This window comes from Aythya marila, assembly GCF_965140915.1.
Source record: "Aythya marila genome assembly, chromosome: 2".
Lineage (NCBI taxonomy): Eukaryota > Metazoa > Chordata > Aves > Anseriformes > Anatidae > Aythya > Aythya marila.
In genome coordinates, this window is record NC_139043.1 from 143,586,035 (window position 1) to 143,603,888 (window position 17,854).

Genomic DNA, 17,854 nt, shown 5'->3' on the forward strand with positions numbered 1-17,854 from the left:
GTTTAGAATTATGTCAGATAATCATGCTTAAAAAAGATAATGCCTATATTTTTTCTGTTAAATGCTATTAGCATGAAAAATGACTATACACTTTTTTTTTTTTTTCTAAATTGCTACTCCATTAAGCCTTTTTACAACTAATGTTTAACTGCTGATAGAATCCTTATTTACAAATTAAGAGGTTTTGTACATTAATTGGACTGATAATTTTAAATTGTAAAACTAACATAATCCAGGATACTAATTTTTATACAACCTGGCACTACCTTTCCACTTGTTCACTGGAGCTATCTCTTCAGTAGATACTTCAGAGTCTAGTTTGACTGTTATCAAAAAAACGCGGATTTGAGAAAAAATATCACCTTCTTAAAATGCTGCCACGTTTTTCTGTGTTCACAAAAAAAGATTCAAAAAGGTTTAGAGTTTACACTAAAACATTTCACTCTTACATGTATATTAAATGCCCTGACTTGCATTAATAGATGTTATCAAATTACTCAAATGAAAATATTTCAAGTCATGAAAAAAGAATCAGAAAAGAAAAGGAAGAAACATGTTATATGAGGAAGAGGGCATAGCATTTTCAAGAAAATGAAAAGAAAATAGATTGTCTACACAACAAAGAACTCATATTTATTTAAAACAGGTTGATATTGCTGAGACAATATTTGGATGAGCTCTCATGGTGCAGTATGCACATTCTTTTATCTTAGTTATGAAACCTGGAGTGATGAAAAAAATGGCTTAAGAGTGCCTTGCAGAAAACATTTACCATGATCATAGACACGGCAACTCCTGCTTTCAGCTTCAACTAATGTCTTCCTTATGATGTAATAAGCTTGTTAATATTATTTAGGTTCCAAGCTGTCATGATCAGAGCTTGTGTCTTCTTCTCTGTCTGTACTGTCCCTACTGCATAGTATTATAGGAAGCTTCAATAATATCTATTATAAACACTTTATCTAGTATTTATTAAAATGTTTAATATAAATAATGATTAATTAATAATTACCATATGTATTGTATCAGCAAACTACTCCTGCAAAGCAGTTTCTAAGTTATAATATTTGCTTTGCTGAACTTTCTAAGATACCAATATTAGCCCATGACTGTTTTTGGAGATAGGTTTTGAATAGCTTTTGACATAACAACTGATTAAAAAGTTGTGTTTATTTATTTATTTATTTAATATGTATCTTTTTTCTGCCTGTATTTCTGTAATTCCTCTTTTCCTTTCTCCTGGTTTGTCCCTGACCTCCTTTTATTTCTGTTTCCAGTTTATAAAATTTTTCCTCTCTTCTTGGCAAGAGAAACAGACTTGTGGCCTAGAGACTTTCAAACATACTTCTGTAGCCATGGATTTTGCATACCTAGCCTGCTGTCTGTGCCGTATTTAAACTGAAAGGTTATACCGAAGCAAATATTTCTGGAAATTTTTATGAACTAAAAGAACTTTACAGCCATTTATAATTGTTTGGCATTGGTACTGAAGGCCAAATGGGTGTCAGTAGGCAGGACACACCAGCTGTGTTTGCCAGTCTTGTTAACACCTATGTGAGCTGTTGCAGAGATTAAAGAGCAGAGTCAAGCAAACAAGAGGAAATGGGGCAGAGCACAGCTCTGCTTTGCTTTGCTCTCCTCCCTTCCTCTCTCCTCCTTTTTTTACTTAAACTTCCTCACAGGAAAATCAACTTGTGCACGGATGGCAAGTAATCTGAGAGGTGTTTTTTCCCTTTGAAGAGAAGGTGGCTCTTCCGTTCACTGACAAGTGATTGGGTATTTACCAAATGTTTCCGTCTTTTTCACTAAGCAGAAGTTTTACTCCCTTTTCACCCTTGCAGCTCTTTCAATATTTTCTCTTTCATTTAGAATTACATTTGCAGAAGAATCAGCATCCACCAACATCAACAGATATTAAGAACACACAGTACCATCCATTAGTGGCTCTGATGTTCCAGAATGTTCTAAGAACAAGGAAATCTACCTTCAGGTTGATCCTGATGACGGCATCACTACTGAGGGAGTTCATAGTTGCTATTTTATTGAAACTGCTGTGGCCATGGGGTGGTACAGAAAGCAGTTTACTGACCGTATGCTTTGATATAAAGAGAATGATATTCCATTCCTGGCTCTGGTGGCACCATCTACAGTCCCTAATTTCCCCCTACAAAACCACCAGAGGATACACAGCATAGCACCTACTATGTTTACTGCACCAGCCAAGGATCTATCTCCAACCAATCTCATCTATTATGGGTAGATATAGTGGCCAAATTACTATCTTGCTCATATTTATTCAAAGACTTCCTCATTATTATTTTTCCTTTCAAATGATCTGAAGTCTGGTTATAATGTGACTGTTTTGCTTTGTTGTTATTGTTGTTATTCATAATTTTTCCAATGGAGCAAATGATAGCTTCTAGATTTATTCATAATCTGGGCATTAAGCAGCCGATCCCTGAAATGCACAATGGGACTCTTGTTCTACAGATTTTTATCTAAGTGTTGTTTGCACATCATTGCAAAAGCTCTGTTTTTTATATTGTGTGGCTAGTCAAGAGACCTTTTGAGTGTGGCAGAAAGATATGACTATAGTTCAAGGGCTATGGATGCCAACATAAGTGAATATTAATGCAGGGTGCTCCAGTTTTCTGTAAATATTCTTGTCAGTACTTCAGATTCAAAAATCATAAACCATGAGGTAATGTGAACATCACTAATGAAAATCAATGCACTTCATTTTCTGCAGCATCAGAAATGTTTTTCAATCTATTTCCTCAGCTTTGTGGGCTCTCAGGAGATAATGGCTGCTGACACTCTCAGGACATTAAAAAATTTGCCTCTATAAAGTAACAATCTAGGAAACTTCACATTTGTATTTGCTTAACATTTGCTTTTATTTATAGCTATCTGCTAGCAAATTCATTAAGCAAATGGGACAATGTCCAATTTCCAACAGGATTTGGGTCCCAGATTTGGCAGTGACTTAGAGGAAATCACGTATGATGAGAGAGCCCTGTATCTTACCTCATGTACCTCTGCGAAAATCTTGAGGCTGCGGTGTTCCAAAACAGATGGATTTTTGTGTCTAGTACATACATAGTCTGTCAGGATAACAGTTTCTTTCAAGGCCAGAGGAAGGTGTTCAGGTTCTGCAAGATGCAGTGTATGTGCCAGGCCAGGTGGCTACCACCTGCACAGTGCCTTTGCCTTGGTCAATTCACTCCAGTGCTCTCTGCAGCTTTGGCAGAAGCAGTAATTGAAGTTAGAAACACTGCCCTGGAGCTTCTTGTCACATAACCTCTAAAACCGAACGTATAAAATAACCAGCTGGGTTGCAGTTTCCCCCTGGCCCTCTTCATAACTGCTCCCCAGCTGCACAAGCCATAACGGTGTATGCCACACCGTGTGCTACCAGGAAAATGAATCACAATTCACCATGTAGTAACTTTATTTCTTATGACAACTGTATACACCTTAGGCTTTCCTGTACTCATGGCCAACTGACTTGTACAAGGAGTTACAAACACCAGTTGAAAGAAACAATATCTACCCTGCCACCAAAAGTAAAATTCTCGAAGAACTGGATGCAGCACAAAAATGATCCACGACAGGCTGCAGGAAACTGATGACAAAGGATCAACCGTAATGTGTATGGCGAGGAACAGCGCTGGCCCACGGACAGTTGGTGGGAGCAGTGACAGAAACTTGGAGAGGCATTTAATTCTCGAGAGAACTGCTGCTCTCAGAAGCTTTGCTGTGGTCAAATTACAAATTACATGCTGTGTCCTCCTGGTGTTTAAGACACTCTACAGAAGTTTGTGGGGAAGTTATGAAGGAACTCATCAAAAAGGAGATGAGATCACGGGATCAGAGCATGAAGCTGAACGCTGCCCAGGAATGGAGCTTCCCTCTCCTACAGGTGCAGAGCTGCTTCTCTTCCAGGACCGCCTGCATTCCTCCCAAATCTCTTCTTTGAAGAGAAGACTAAACAATAATCCCGAATTTTAACAGCAGACTTCTGGATCTTCTGCCCATTCCTTGAATTTGGTAATGCTTACAGAACAAGCGAATGTCATGTTAACCCTGATGAATATTTGTACTGAGTTATTCTGAACTTAGAAGCAAACATATCAGCAAGCTGATATGTCCCATGGAAAAAAAAAAAAAAAAAAAAAAAAAGGAGGGGGGATTTGAATCCATATCTAGTTTCCATTTCCACAAAAGGGAAAACAGAGGGAGACTGTCCTGGACACTTCTAGAGGAACCAAAGAAAAGAAAATGGGAAAAGAGAACGAACTGTGTTAATGCAGTCTATAAACAAGCCCCTGACTTTGATTTAGGAAAAAAAAAAAAAAAAAAAAAAAAAAAAAAAAAGACATGCTTGTTTGACTAAATTCTTTCTGCTCTATGAGTTTCAGTAGGAAAACCTGGACAAAATTTAGAGAAACACACACACACACACACAAAAGCTGAATGGATCATTTACAAGGAATATTGAAAGTATTAAATTATTTGAGTTTGGCTAAACAATGACACAACAACATTTTCAGTCCACAAGTATTTTTAAACTTTATTTTAAACTTTATTTTTAAATGCTGTTTTTACAATGAGGCAGTTTATAAGTGAAGTGAATATGTGGGCCACTCCTTTTAATACAATATCTCCCTGGCAACAGGACCAGCAAAACAGAAAAAGAGATTAGGTGACCAATTGTTTCTTCCATCTCTCATGTCTTCGATTTCTTTGCTGGATGGCTGATACAGTGCTCGGACTCAGTGACTCCGCTGGGTGGGTGAAGCTCGACTCGGTATGTTTCCTTTGGCAAAAATCATTGCATGCAGTTAGAAGGTATGCCGTGTTGATATCATATGGCTGTCTAAAGGAGAAAAAAATCTCTTTGTAGTGCCAACAGAAAAGGCTTGGCTATCACAAGATCAAAATTTCAGTATTTCCTTATGAGCATTTTTAAGCCCTAACTTAGAGAAACAGCAAAGAGATTTTGGGAAGATCAGAAAATTAGTCCAGGAACTATGGCTGGGAATGGTTCCCTGGAAGGGCACCCGGCTTGCCAGCTCAGAATGTTACTCATGGACACTGCAGGAACTCAGAACAGATGATGGAGAAAATGCAGATGTATTACTAACATAGATAAATGATACTCAAAGATAAATGATACTCAAAATCAGATGTCTGACCTGAAATGTATGATCTTCAAATTTATTCCAGTTAGAAAAGAGGAACACCTTGCAGCAGGCATCCCTGATACAACCTTCTGTAGCTGTACTGCGTCCCTGCCCTTCTCACTCAGAGACGGGAGTGCTGTAATGCACTCCCAAAACCCCTAAAATTGCAGTTGTTACACAGTGGGTCAGTGCTTGTGGATATGGATATTCCTCTGTAGGGAACATATTCTCATAGTTCCCTGCCTTCACTGGCTAGTAACTTGCTCTATGAGCAAAAACTGGTTTTAACCTTAAAATCCTTAAATGGTAAGAATTACTTCTGAGACTGCCTCTTCACCAGTGGCACAAATCTACAGCAGAGATTACAGAGAGTGCTCAACCTAAGAGGGTCCAATTTAATTGCATTTTGTTTGTTTTCATTGCCTTGCATTCACAGTAGATTCACAGCCTCTAATTCAGATCTCAACCAATTCAAAAACCTCTGGAAGTGTTCATTCCCAGGACACACCGTAAGTTTTGTTTGTTCTCCCAAGATTTTTCTCTTTCAGTTAAGGCCACAAAAGAATATGACAAAAGCATATTGCAAAATTAAATGAAAGCTATAAAGCATGTTTTCATTACTTATGGCCAGATTATTCAGCTCTTGGCAGACACCAACGCGGATATGGGAAACAGGCATGAAGGACAGCCCTAAATCATGCCATTTAGTAACAAACCTGACTTGGCAGAGTCAGGAACTGTCAATTAGCTGAATTAGTTAGCCATACTCCTTTCTTTCAGACATGCTCAAAGAATGTTCTTTAGAGAAGAAAGAAAGACAGGGAAAATCCATTCTGCTGATCTAACTTTCTGATTGCAGAACAACAATTTTATCACCATTAGGATCCTCCAAATGCCAGCCTGTTCTTCTAGCCCTTACTCACACATGTATTCCTTTCTCAAAAACAATTTGAGAGGCAATCATGCCTCTTTTCATCCATGAAAAGATTTTTTAAAAAAAGAGCTTCTTCTGAAGCTCTTGAAGTAGAAATTAAGTGGTATGTTCCTCAAAGATCTCATTGGCCATCTACATCAAAATAAATTTCATTCCATGAAAAATGAAAGGAAAAATTCCCTAATTCTTTTTATCTATTATCATCTTATGCAGTAAAAAGGAGCAAACTTAGACTCTTAGTAATATCAGTCTGGTTTTCAGATACAAAGCACAAGTATATATTTGGGATTAATGAATTTTTAAATCAAATGAAATAAGCAAATGCTCTAATTTCTTTGGGGAGCAAATATTAACGACTGATTTCTGGGATAATTCTCATCTCTTTGCTTCCCAACATAGCAGAAATCAGCACTACAGAACGTGAGTGCACAGAACTGAATATGCACACGCATATTGCCATCCTGAACAGGAGCAGGCAAGCATACAACATCCCGTGGCATGCAACATCTACCCACAGAGTCCTTGTATAAAAACATCATTTTGGTGAGATGCAGCATAGCTCTCCTTCATGTTACTTCAGGTACTTTGTTCAGTAATGTCCCTCATCCTCCCCAAACTAACGGTTATATTTTGTGGCCATGGGGGTACGGAGAATTCTAGGGCATGAAGAATTAAATGCTAGTCTAAAGAATGATAGACCTAAGCAGTGTGGACATGAGCTGTTCCCACCCTACTTATCTGTAGCAGCATGAGTACAGTGTTTGTCCTTCTTGGCTGTCTTCTTTTCCAGAAATCTCAGCCCACACGAAACCACAGCAAACACTTTCACCTGCACTCTTCTCACTTCAAAGGGCAGAGCTTTTTCAACATTAGTAAGAAAAAATTGTAAATGAAAAAAATAAAAGCTTTCTTAAAAAAATAAAATTCCTCTTATGTTCCCCAAAACAGCAAAAAACAAAAAGACATACATAGCAACTTCGCCTGGTGACTTGTGCTAGAAGTATTCCCAGCAGGCCCTATAGCTAAAATAAGTTTGGAAGAAAGAAATTGAGGAAACTTTTTTGGTAGAACATACAGACTGCATTAAACTGGAACATTTTGTGAATTTCTTTTAAGTACACGGAATTGTCTGAGTCAAAAGCAATGATGCAACTCCCCATCCCCACTTAACTCATTCTGACATTTTCTAAATTGTTTCAATTTTAAACAAAATGTTATTTAAGTCCAAAGTTAAATCTCTAAAATAAAGATATTTTGCTTCCAACACATTCTTTTTTTTTGTTTTCCAGATTTCTAATTTGCCAAAACTGTGATGATATAGGAGGCATATCTCAAAAAAATAAAATCCAATTTACTGTCACTTGCACAATTCTTAAGTATTGCAAAACTGATGGTATTGTTGCATAGGCTAAATGGAATTGTAAAACACTACACATAAAATGCTGTATAAAATAACAAGTACAATACTTCTATAGGCAGAAGGATAATATATTTTTAATTTCAACTAAAAAACACAACCATGCTTAAGTTTGAGGGTCTGATTCTGATAATATTGTCATTAGAAAAATGATTACACCTTAAATCCTACTTTAAAGAATTATACAAGAAACAGTGTTAAAGATGGAAGAAAACAGCTGCTTTTCTGGAATATCCATCTTTTAGGTGAAACGGAATTCCTTTTGAAGAGAGAAGTCATTGGGTTCACTGCATGTACTAGTGGGGAAAATTCTCTGGCCTGGTTTACTCAGGAAGAACACACACAGTCATATTGACCTCCAGTGGCCTGACCTATCTTCACCGTCCCAATCATGATATATGCAAGAGGTTTATCAGTAAACTTCCTCAGCATGAACAGATGCTTTCAGGAACAGATGGTTTTACTCATGGTGAACAGCTCCTTTGATAATATTTAAGCTGATCAGACCTTAAGAGCTTTTTTGGTTCAGTACTATTTTCCTTCTCAGAATCTTTCCAGTGGGGTACTAAGTGCATCTTCTAGGTATTGATGCTATCCTCTAGATCCTACTGAAAAGGATCTATGTATCAAAACACAGAACCTATTCTATGAACATAGTTCTGTTGCCTAATGGCAACGGGTATCCCACTGTGAATAGGAAGCACTCAGTCTTGGCATAGAACTGAAGGGACTCTTCATGAACTTGTGTAGCTCTTCACGGGAAGCAATCTTCTCATATTTTCTTGATAAGAAGCTCAATAAGAATTAAAACTGTTCATTAACACTGACATCAGAAGTAATGTCACCAGCATCTGAGTCTGATATTTGTAGCTCAGGTATCACCTTCAAGATTAACCACACCATCAATCAATATTAAAGCCTCAAATGTTGAGGATAAACAAACAACAACAACAAAAAAAAGTCAAACAGCAGCTTCAAAATTCTAGCCATGTAGACTAGTGATATAACCACAGACAAATGGAGGAGAGTCCACTTGCATCTTGGACAGATCTCCTCTGAAACACAGTGACTGTGGTACATACCTCAAAGCATCTCTACCAGCTCAGACAGTTAGGACTGTTTTAGTTACACCAGTTTCATCTCTGGGTGAAGAAACTCTCATGTGGAGAGGAAACACGGCAAAAGGAACAAGTTTGTTATCAAGCCTACTGTTTCGTTATTAGTATGTCAAGTGTAATGTATATTTTGGATTTCAAGCTGTCATCTAAGTGGAGCAGGACTAGCTAAATGGAGGACTAGCTAAAACTAGCTTGAAATTTTCATGAAAAATATTGTAACTGTAAATGTTAAAAATTGTATTGTAAATGTAAAAGTAAAAATTCTGTGGGACTGTGGCCTTTGCAGGAGGTTGGACAGGTGGCTAGCTTTAAAAAGAGGGATGTTGCTGTGAATGTTTTTAAAGTCTGTTACATACCTAGGTACCTCTGGATAGGAATAGGATCCAGAACCAGAAAATCTGTAGGAGTTAAAACCAGCTTTATTTGTAATCTCTGCTTCCAGTCTTTTAGACAGAGGCCATAAACAATCTTGTGCTGTGTAAGTAAACAGGCTGGGTAAAAGTGACATATTGAATGTTATTAGCTCTATGGACATAAGGACCTGAGTGAAACATCATGTCCAGACAGCACTGCTAGAGGTTTAGCCCAAGGCAGAGATGTAAATCCAGAGGGAGAAATATTTGCCTGCAAAGGCAAAGGAGAACATAGCTGTGGATGAGATTGGGCATATGTTCTCTGCACAAAAATGCAAAGCTGTATTCCTTCCAGAAAGAAAAGATATCTGGGAAGCACTTCATGCTTCAGTAATGCTTAAGTGCAACTTAAGACACATTATCTGGCTTGCTTAAGCATTCACAGCAATTAGCAGCTTAATTTTAAAGCTAAGATTATAGAACACTTCAGTGTTTGTTCTGCATGGCCCCTAGTTAGCATCTTACACACCTGTACAGGTTATATCCCGAAGAGTTAGAAACTGTAGATAACCAGCTTGTTTTCCTTTTACTAGGTACCATGCAAGACTTTTCTTGCCTGTGACCTTGGCTTGGGAAATCCCTTATGTTTATACTTGGAGTTGGAATTGTACTCCTGGACTCTGTTCCTGAATTCACGCTTCTCAACACTGTTCGTCGACCGTGTCTTCCTGCAAAGTGAAGAGCAGAGTTAATTTCTTTAATTTAATTTCTTAATTTCTTTACATATTACTCTTTGCAAAACCAAGACCCAAGGTGGCAGCCCAAATATTAACCCAATTAAACAGAGTAGTATAAAAAAGCAAACCCAGAGAAACTAAAATATTCATTTGCATGTACTAGTTTTATAGCATGAGTAAGTGCTATTCATTGTCAGCTGAGCCAGCAATAAAACCATCCACCTGATCATTATTTTATTTTGAATAATAACAAAGGGCGCTTTCATATGAAAAAATTATGTCAGCCTTAAAAGAGTTGTAAAACAAGTACGGACAAAAAGATTCACTTCCAGAAAGATGAAACAGCATCTTAGAATGGGTAATTCCAAAAGAGTCCAAATTATGCCTGCTTTTTGGGAGCAGAAATGTCTGGAAAAAGGAATTTGTCCCTACAGCACTAAACTGCAGTATCACGTTATTTTTATAACTGGTATTTTATAAGAAAATGGCACCATAATAAATATAGTGAATAAAGATAAAGCAGTTGATTTTTCAAAATTAACTACGCTGGTAAATAATCTTTTATTCTCTCTGCAGTTTTATGCGCTGAAACATTTTTTTATAGACTGGAATATATTTAAGAGTGAAGTATTCTCATTTAAAGGGAAGGTAACTTTCCGTGGCTGTGATTATTGCTACCAAAAAACTCATCAGAGTCACACAGAGCGGGACAGGCAAAAACAGATGTTGCATGTGCCCCTCTGGCTTACAGCCTTGCTTCTGGGAAGACTACAGGAACAGCAGTGCTTCTTTTTAGCAAAATGCAACATTAGCTTGGCCAACAGCATTGGTCCTTCTGTTCACAAGCAGGGTACTATAAAAATGGCTTTATACTGATTGCCTAAATTTGAGAAGAAAGCAAAGAAGCAAGAGGACAAAAAAAAAAGGAGATAAGGAAGCTGAAATGGCCTCTGTAGCAGTGGATAACTGAAATAACCTCAAACTGATGCCCAAGCTGTTAGTAAGGTTTGAACACCCCTATATTCCTCTTTGCCCAGATGACAGCCTTTTCCAAAAACCCAGCTGTTCCCACGCAGCATCACGAAAGGCAAGGTGACTTTTGTTCAAAACAAAACTTGCTTTTGGTGATTGCTGGTTCTGCACTGAGCGTTGCTTTGGCTTAGAGTGACAGCAGCCTTGTAAATTCATGAGTACCACTTGTGTCATGTCTTAGGCTTAAAAGGCATCCTGTTTTCACTAGCCTGTCTACAACCCCTGTTTATTTTCCAAATATTTTTTCTTTAACAAGCTGCAACAGAACCCAGTGCATATTACCTGCCTCAGACAACTGTGGATGGAGAACATCTATATCCTAGAGAGACCCAAGGCCACCTGCCTTGGGCAGAAGATAATTTCTGACACAGATAACATGTTAACAGGTTTAGTCTCCCATAAGCTCTGCCTATATCACTGCAGGTACCTACACTCAGGTAACTGAAGGTACCATGTGACAGAGCAGTGAAGCAGGAGACTCCACCCAGAGAGGTTGTGGAGTCTCCTTTGGAGATATCCAGAACCCACTGGGATGTGATCCTGTGCAACATGCTCTAGGTGACCCTGCTTGAGCAGGGGGGTTGGACTAGATGATCTCCGGAGGTCCCTTCCAACCTCAACCGTTTTGTGGTTCTGTGATACCACTCAGGTAACCGCGCACTGGAGCTACTTCTCCAAAGCACTCCTGAGGCTTGACGTGTCAGCATGCCCAGATGAGGACAGTGTAAGCATGGCTGTGTGTGTGTGATGTCCAAATCACCACCCCATGCTGTACCATGGCTGTGTTGGTCCTTATTCTCCATCACCCCCTCATGTTGCACAGACAGCGAGGAGCTCGCTGTGCAGCCCTGAACCCAGCAAGCCAATGCTTTGTGGCAACAAGCAGTGCTTAAAAACTTGAAAAATTAGTTTATTGACGAGGGGGTGTCACACCTGCAAGGCTCTCCCCTCATGGGGCACACTGAGGGCCTCAGAGGGAGCGGGGCCGGGCCCTCTGCGGGTCATGGCGGGCCAGGACCCGGCGCTGAGGGGCAGGAGGAGCCGGGGGGAGCCAAGCTCGGCTCCAGCTCCAGCTCCAGCTCCCCGCCTCCGGCGGGACAGAGAAAAGGGGGGTGGAAATCGCTCCCCGCCGTCTCTTATAAAAGCGGCCGCAATGGCTCTGCCGCCACAGCTCGGCGGGGAGGCGGCGGCTGGGAGCATGGTGCCGGGCGGCGGGCAGGGCTTGGCCGCCCTGCTGCTGCCGCTCCTCCTCCGCCTGTGCGAGGCAAGTGCGGGGCTGCAAGCGGGGCTGTCAGAGGGGGGAGCCGCCGCCGCCCTGACCCGATTTTTCCCCGTTTTGTTCCCCGTTAGGTGGACGGCCGGGAGGCGGAGTGTCCCCGGCCGTGCAGCGGGGGGTGCCCGGGGGAGGCTCCGCGCTGCGCCCCGGGGGTGCCGGCGGTGCTGGACGGCTGCTCCTGCTGCCCGGTGTGCGCCCGGCAGCGAGGCGAGAGCTGCTCCCCGCTGCTGCCCTGCGACGAGAGCGGCGGCCTCTACTGCGACCGCGGCCCCGACGACAGCGGCGACACCGGCATCTGCATGGGTAAGGCGGGCGGGGGGCCGCGGGCAGTGCCCCCAGCCTGCGGCTCCCCGCCTAAAAGGGGGAGGTTAAAGGGAGACCCCCGGGGTCCGGCAGTGAGGGGTGGGAGGGTGCTGAGCGTGCCGTCGGGGTGATCTTAATTCATTTTCCTCGGCAGTGCTGGAAGGGGATAACTGCGTGTTCGACGGGATGATCTACCGCAACGGGGAGACCTTCCAGCCCAGCTGCAAGTACCAGTGCACCTGCCGGGACGGGCAGATCGGCTGCCTGCCCCGCTGCAACCTCGACCTGCTGCTCCCCGGCCCGGACTGCCCCTTCCCCAGGAAGGTTGAAGTGCCCGGAGAGTGCTGCGAGAAGTGGATCTGTGACCCGAAGGACGAAGTGATTTTGGGAGGTTTCGCTATGGCCGGTGAGGAAACTAAAGCTTATAATCACACTGGGAGAGAAGGTGATACACTGGGAATATCCGTGGGCTTGCAAAATCCTAAAACATGTTGCTTTGTGCTCCTTCTTTTTGATTTTTCCTCCTCTATAGTGACCAGTAAGTATAACACAGGCTATGAATAAAGGCTATGAATGTAAAGGTTATGAATGAATAGGTAAAGAAAAGATAGTCAGAGGATGAATTGTGCACCACAGTTTTAAAATGTAGTTTACCTGAGTTAGTTTCCAGTTCTGGGATTTCTGTTTGTCTGCTACGGGGTAGTTCTGTGAGTGGAATAAAACAGGGACAAACTCATAATCCTCCAAACATTATTTTGCCCCTGTACTCAAAACTGCAGTCTTGCTGTTTGCCCTGCAAGAATATGTTACATCATAAATACCACTTTAACAGCTTAGTCTACAAAAGACTTCCACCCCCCCCCCTTACCCCCCCGAAATTCCCCAGCTATTACAAGTGGTCAGCCTGGTAGCTAAAATGCCAGCAAATTCCTTTCTGTCTGTGCTAGAGCTCTCATCATTATTGTTGGCATTAAAAACATTACAAAATACTTGGAGAAGCAGTAGTTATAAGTACAGCAAGTGGATCTGAAAACAAAAAAATTCCAAAACACAACTCAAAGTGCTTTTATAATTGAAAAAAAAATAGACTACGTAATGTTTTTACCTGTTTTCTTACTGAATTATGTGTCCCTCCCCTTTAAATCAGGCTATCAGTTCAACATGAATTTTCGCAAGCTACTTTTACTGAGAGTAGAGGGCTCTGCATTCTCTTCCAGTCACTGCTCTTTGTGGTGTTAAGGAGTTACTTATGCTGAAACTCAGCTAATCCATTTGAAAAACAATTAAAGAATGATCCAGGAAGAAAAGCTCTAACAACTTTTCAGAATTCTCCAAAGTGTCGGATGTAAGACACATAAAATGTAAATGAAAAGCTTGCTGACTTTCTACTATCTTTCAATTTCTTTGATTTTTAATTTTTTATTTTTGACTGACAAGGTAATCCTTATAATACCTACAGATTGATTATCTGGATTCTTTCTAGCAGTGGCCATCTGTCTTGGAAAGCCACCTTTTTGGATCTTTATCTTTCAAAAGACAAAAATGCATATCTAAGGAAGCTTAACAGCCAAAGCTGTAGGAGTAATGCAGGAAAATTCATGTGACTGTCTCATGTGACTGAGACAGCATTCTGTTTGCTCATATGATAACTGCTGAACCAAACTATACAGTTAGCAATATTTGCATAATGCAGCTTAACACATCCATGAGGGCAGAACAGGTATTCAGAGTTGGTGGTGGCTTTGAGCAACTGATAACAGCTGGAAATTTCTTCCTTCCTTCCTTCCTTCCTTCCTCCCCTCTATCACCCATCTATAATCTGTCAATAGTTGACAAGGTTGCGTTACTTTATGACTGTGGGAATACAGCAGTTTACTTCCCTGCTGTTTATTAGTTTAGATGAATCATCCAACCTCTCTCAAGTCATATCTAATACAAATATTTTTGTGACAGCTTTAGAACAGATTTGTAATATGTTCCCATCGGAAAGAATGATGATTAAAGACTAGCTGAAGCACTCTTCTGATGGCATGCACCTTTCAGTTGACTTTTAGACGTAGGTAGTAACCATCCAGGGCTCCTAAACAAGCAGATGTTAAAATTCCTAAAGCATGAATTTTGGACCTTTTTTTTGGTCTCTTGTTTCGTCCCACATGTAGTAGAGGTCAGTTAGTTACTGGGCTTTCCCATAAGTTTTTCCTGTAATAAAGTTCTGTGGGGTTTTGTCTCCAGCATACAGACAGGAGGCCACACTTGGGATCGATGTGTCTGATTCAAGTGCCAATTGTATTGAACAAACAACAGAATGGAGCGCTTGTTCCAAAAGCTGTGGAATGGGCTTTTCCACCCGTGTCACCAACAGAAATCAGCAGTGTGAGATGGTGAAGCAGACACGCCTTTGCATGATGAGACCTTGTGAAAACGAAGAGCCATCTGATAAGGTAAGCTGCAAGCAGTGACAGGGAGCAGGATCTCTTCAGCTGCGATGCTACAGTTGCAATATTAGAGTCTAGAATGCTCCAGGTACAAGTGTGTGCAAATGCACCTTTTAGCATATGGGCAGCAAGCCCATTATTTTTGAAAAGCATTAGATTTGCCACATATGTTCAGCAGCTTTGTGCTGCACATCATTTGAGCCATCCCAAACAGATCAGATTTCTAGTTCAGTGAGCATCTTAGAACTGCAGAGAAATGTGTGAAATCCTGCAAAATCTGCTTGGGTAAACTAAACGTTTTCTTAGTCCTTATGATGCTTTGCCAAAAGCAAACCCAACCCTGACACTTAAGGGGCAATAAATGTGTTTCTAAGGGAGCTGAGGTTTTTTTTTGCTGCTACTACACCTTACACAAGTGTTGGCTGTCAGAGAGAATAACATCTAGTTAGGGAAGAGACCATCAATTTTGTAACGTTCTCACACTGGAAAGCATTGCTAAGGCCTTTGCTGAATACTCTATGCAGTTTTGAATGCTGTGTCTAAGAAGGATGTGAAACATTTGGAAAGAGGCAGGGAGATTAACAGGAATGGTCAGAGGTCTCGAAAATATTCTTCTAATGAAAAATTGATTAAACTTCACTTTTTCTGAAAACAAGGGAACAAACATGAGTTCCCATAACAGTGCTGAGTCCATGGTGGACATGACAAGAAGGGGTGAGCTTAGACTGCAAGAAAATTAAGACAAGAGAAAACCTTCCACGTGGTAAAAATAGCGAACCTGGATTGTACAGTGCAGTTGTGGCGTCTCTGTCACTGAAGACGTCCAAGGACAAGTTGGACAAGCATCTGTTAAGAATAACTTGGATAAAGTTGGTTCTGCCTTGGGTCTCAAGATTGGGGGCAAGTCTTCAGAGGTTTGTTTTAGCCTTCTTTTTTCTTCCTGAATCGAGTCCTGTAACTTGGTTGTTTGGCTTCCTCATTTTCTGATGGAACTACAGTTACCTGAGAATTTTTTTCCATTTTCATAATGAATGTTGGCTTGTCTTGCCTCAGATGACAACAGTGGGCTTTAATTATTTGTCATTTATTACTCTGCCAATAACATACTGACATCAAGGTGAGAACTTGCAGGGATGAGAACCAGTAAGTAACTATTGAAATAACTGCAAAGTCCTACTGATGTAGAACTAGCAAAGAACAAATTTCAGTTTTCAGAGTAGACCTATATCCCTGATGGTCAATGTTTAACCGCTTTCTGTTTTATGCAATGTTATATCTAATGTCTTTTCATATTTCTCTTAGAAAGGGAAAAAATGTATCCGAACGAAGAAGTCCCTGAAAGCTGTTCGCTTTGAATACAAGAACTGCACTAGTGTGCAGATGTACAAACCGCGTTACTGTGGCCTCTGCAGTGATGGGCGATGCTGTACTCCACACAACACCAAAACGATTCAAGTTGAGTTCCGCTGTCCTCAGGGCAAATTCCTAAAAAAGCCGATGATGTTGATCAACACCTGTGTCTGTCATAGTAACTGTCCTCAGAGTAACAACGCTTTCTTCCAGCAGTTAGATCCTGCATCTAGCGAAGCAAAAATATGAAATGCATGATTTGTGTTGCCCAAAAGGTATGTAGTTCATACAAAACTTGACCCACAATCAGGTGAATGTAATAATTGCATATGTAAAATATCTAAGATTTTTTCAAAACTAAGTGCTTTTGTTTTTCCTGTAGTTTATTGAATACCTCATTTGACATTTCCCCCTCTCCAAATGTCTTTTATTCACTTGAAGGAAACTGTACCTTGGACAGAGCCTTCTTTTTTTCTTAACAGTGGCATGGAGATTACAAAGAGAACAGCTAGTCTTTCCCTTTGAGTTTAGGGGATAATGCCACAAACTTTGGTAGGAATAAGACTGGGCTTTTTAATAATAAATGAATTCCTTGGAGAATTCATGATAGTGTGCCACATAAGATTCCGGGTTCTTAACTTCACTTTGCATAATGTGTATAAACATTTACACACTGTTCTTTCTTCCATTCTAATGAAATTCTTTCTGGTAACCATAAAAATCTTTCTGATGAGAGTGTTGAATTCTTGTGGCTTATAATATATCTTCTTTCTGTACCTCTTGACTTTCTCTGAGGTTAATTTTGCACATATCCTCAGAAATGACGTAGCTAAGATCTCTTATCCTGAAGCATAGGAGATTGATAGCTGACAGCAATTAAATTTCTCTTTGGTAGCTTCATTAGCAGCCTAATCCAAAACCCACTGAAGTCAGTGTCTTAAATGAACTTGGTTCTAAGCAATGTGTGTCTGTAGATAGAAGTATTTGGGTGCAAAAAAAAAATTGCTGTAAATTCCTCTAAAACACTAACTGTATCATATGGTGCTTCATTAATTAGAAAGGTGTATATGTAAATAGAAACTGTATATATTGTAATATAACTTTTCTCTACTAAGTAAATAAACTTTATGTGATTCAAAATATTTTTCTAATGTTGTGTTGGTTTTTGTCTTCTTTTAACTAATGATTAACTTCTTCTTTTAACCAATGGAATTATAATAGGTAAAGCCAATGGGAAGATAAAGAGTCTGCAGACTCGTAAAATCAAAAGGCCCAGTCTTGTGAGTAAGTTAATCTGGGAGACAGGATGATGTAAATAAGTATTTGGAAGCAACCTGCCCTGAAACATAGTGGTGGAGAGGAAGAAAAGTTGTGCAGTTTGGAGTTCGAGTTTGTGTCTGAAGTGCTGACAAAGTATTTAGTTGCATCTTGCAGTATTTCTGCCTCACAAATCAGCCTATCACCCTGATTGTGCTATATATCATATACACAGGGAACATAGAGCCTGGGAGTGGCAGCTTCACGTATGTGAAATCATGTACTTAATAGGAGCGTGTAAACAGGTACAAAGTGCAATCAGGCAAAATTCAGCTGCTTAGACTGTGGGGTCAAGCTTAGCCTGGTGTGTCTCTCTGTTAGAGATAGCAGTGTAGTATTTATGCCACAACCATGGTCTTGGTTCTACAATTACATAGTAGGGAACAGCTTTTTGGG

At 40.3% G+C, this 17,854-nt stretch overlaps 1 protein-coding gene across 1 annotated transcript; it reads left to right on the forward strand.

Moving 5' to 3' along the window:
• Positions 1–11,975: 11,975 nt before the first annotated feature.
• On the forward strand, positions 11,976–17,229 carry CCN3 (cellular communication network factor 3; the record flags this gene model as incomplete). Its single annotated transcript, XM_082752350.1, has 5 exons — positions 11,976–12,041; positions 12,128–12,356; positions 12,511–12,762; positions 14,589–14,797; positions 16,094–17,229. 5 exons carry the CDS (start codon positions 11,976–11,978, stop codon positions 16,388–16,390), a joined length of 1,053 nt encoding a protein of 350 aa, XP_082608476.1. The 3' UTR covers positions 16,391–17,229.
• Positions 17,230–17,854: the final 625 nt, after the last annotated feature.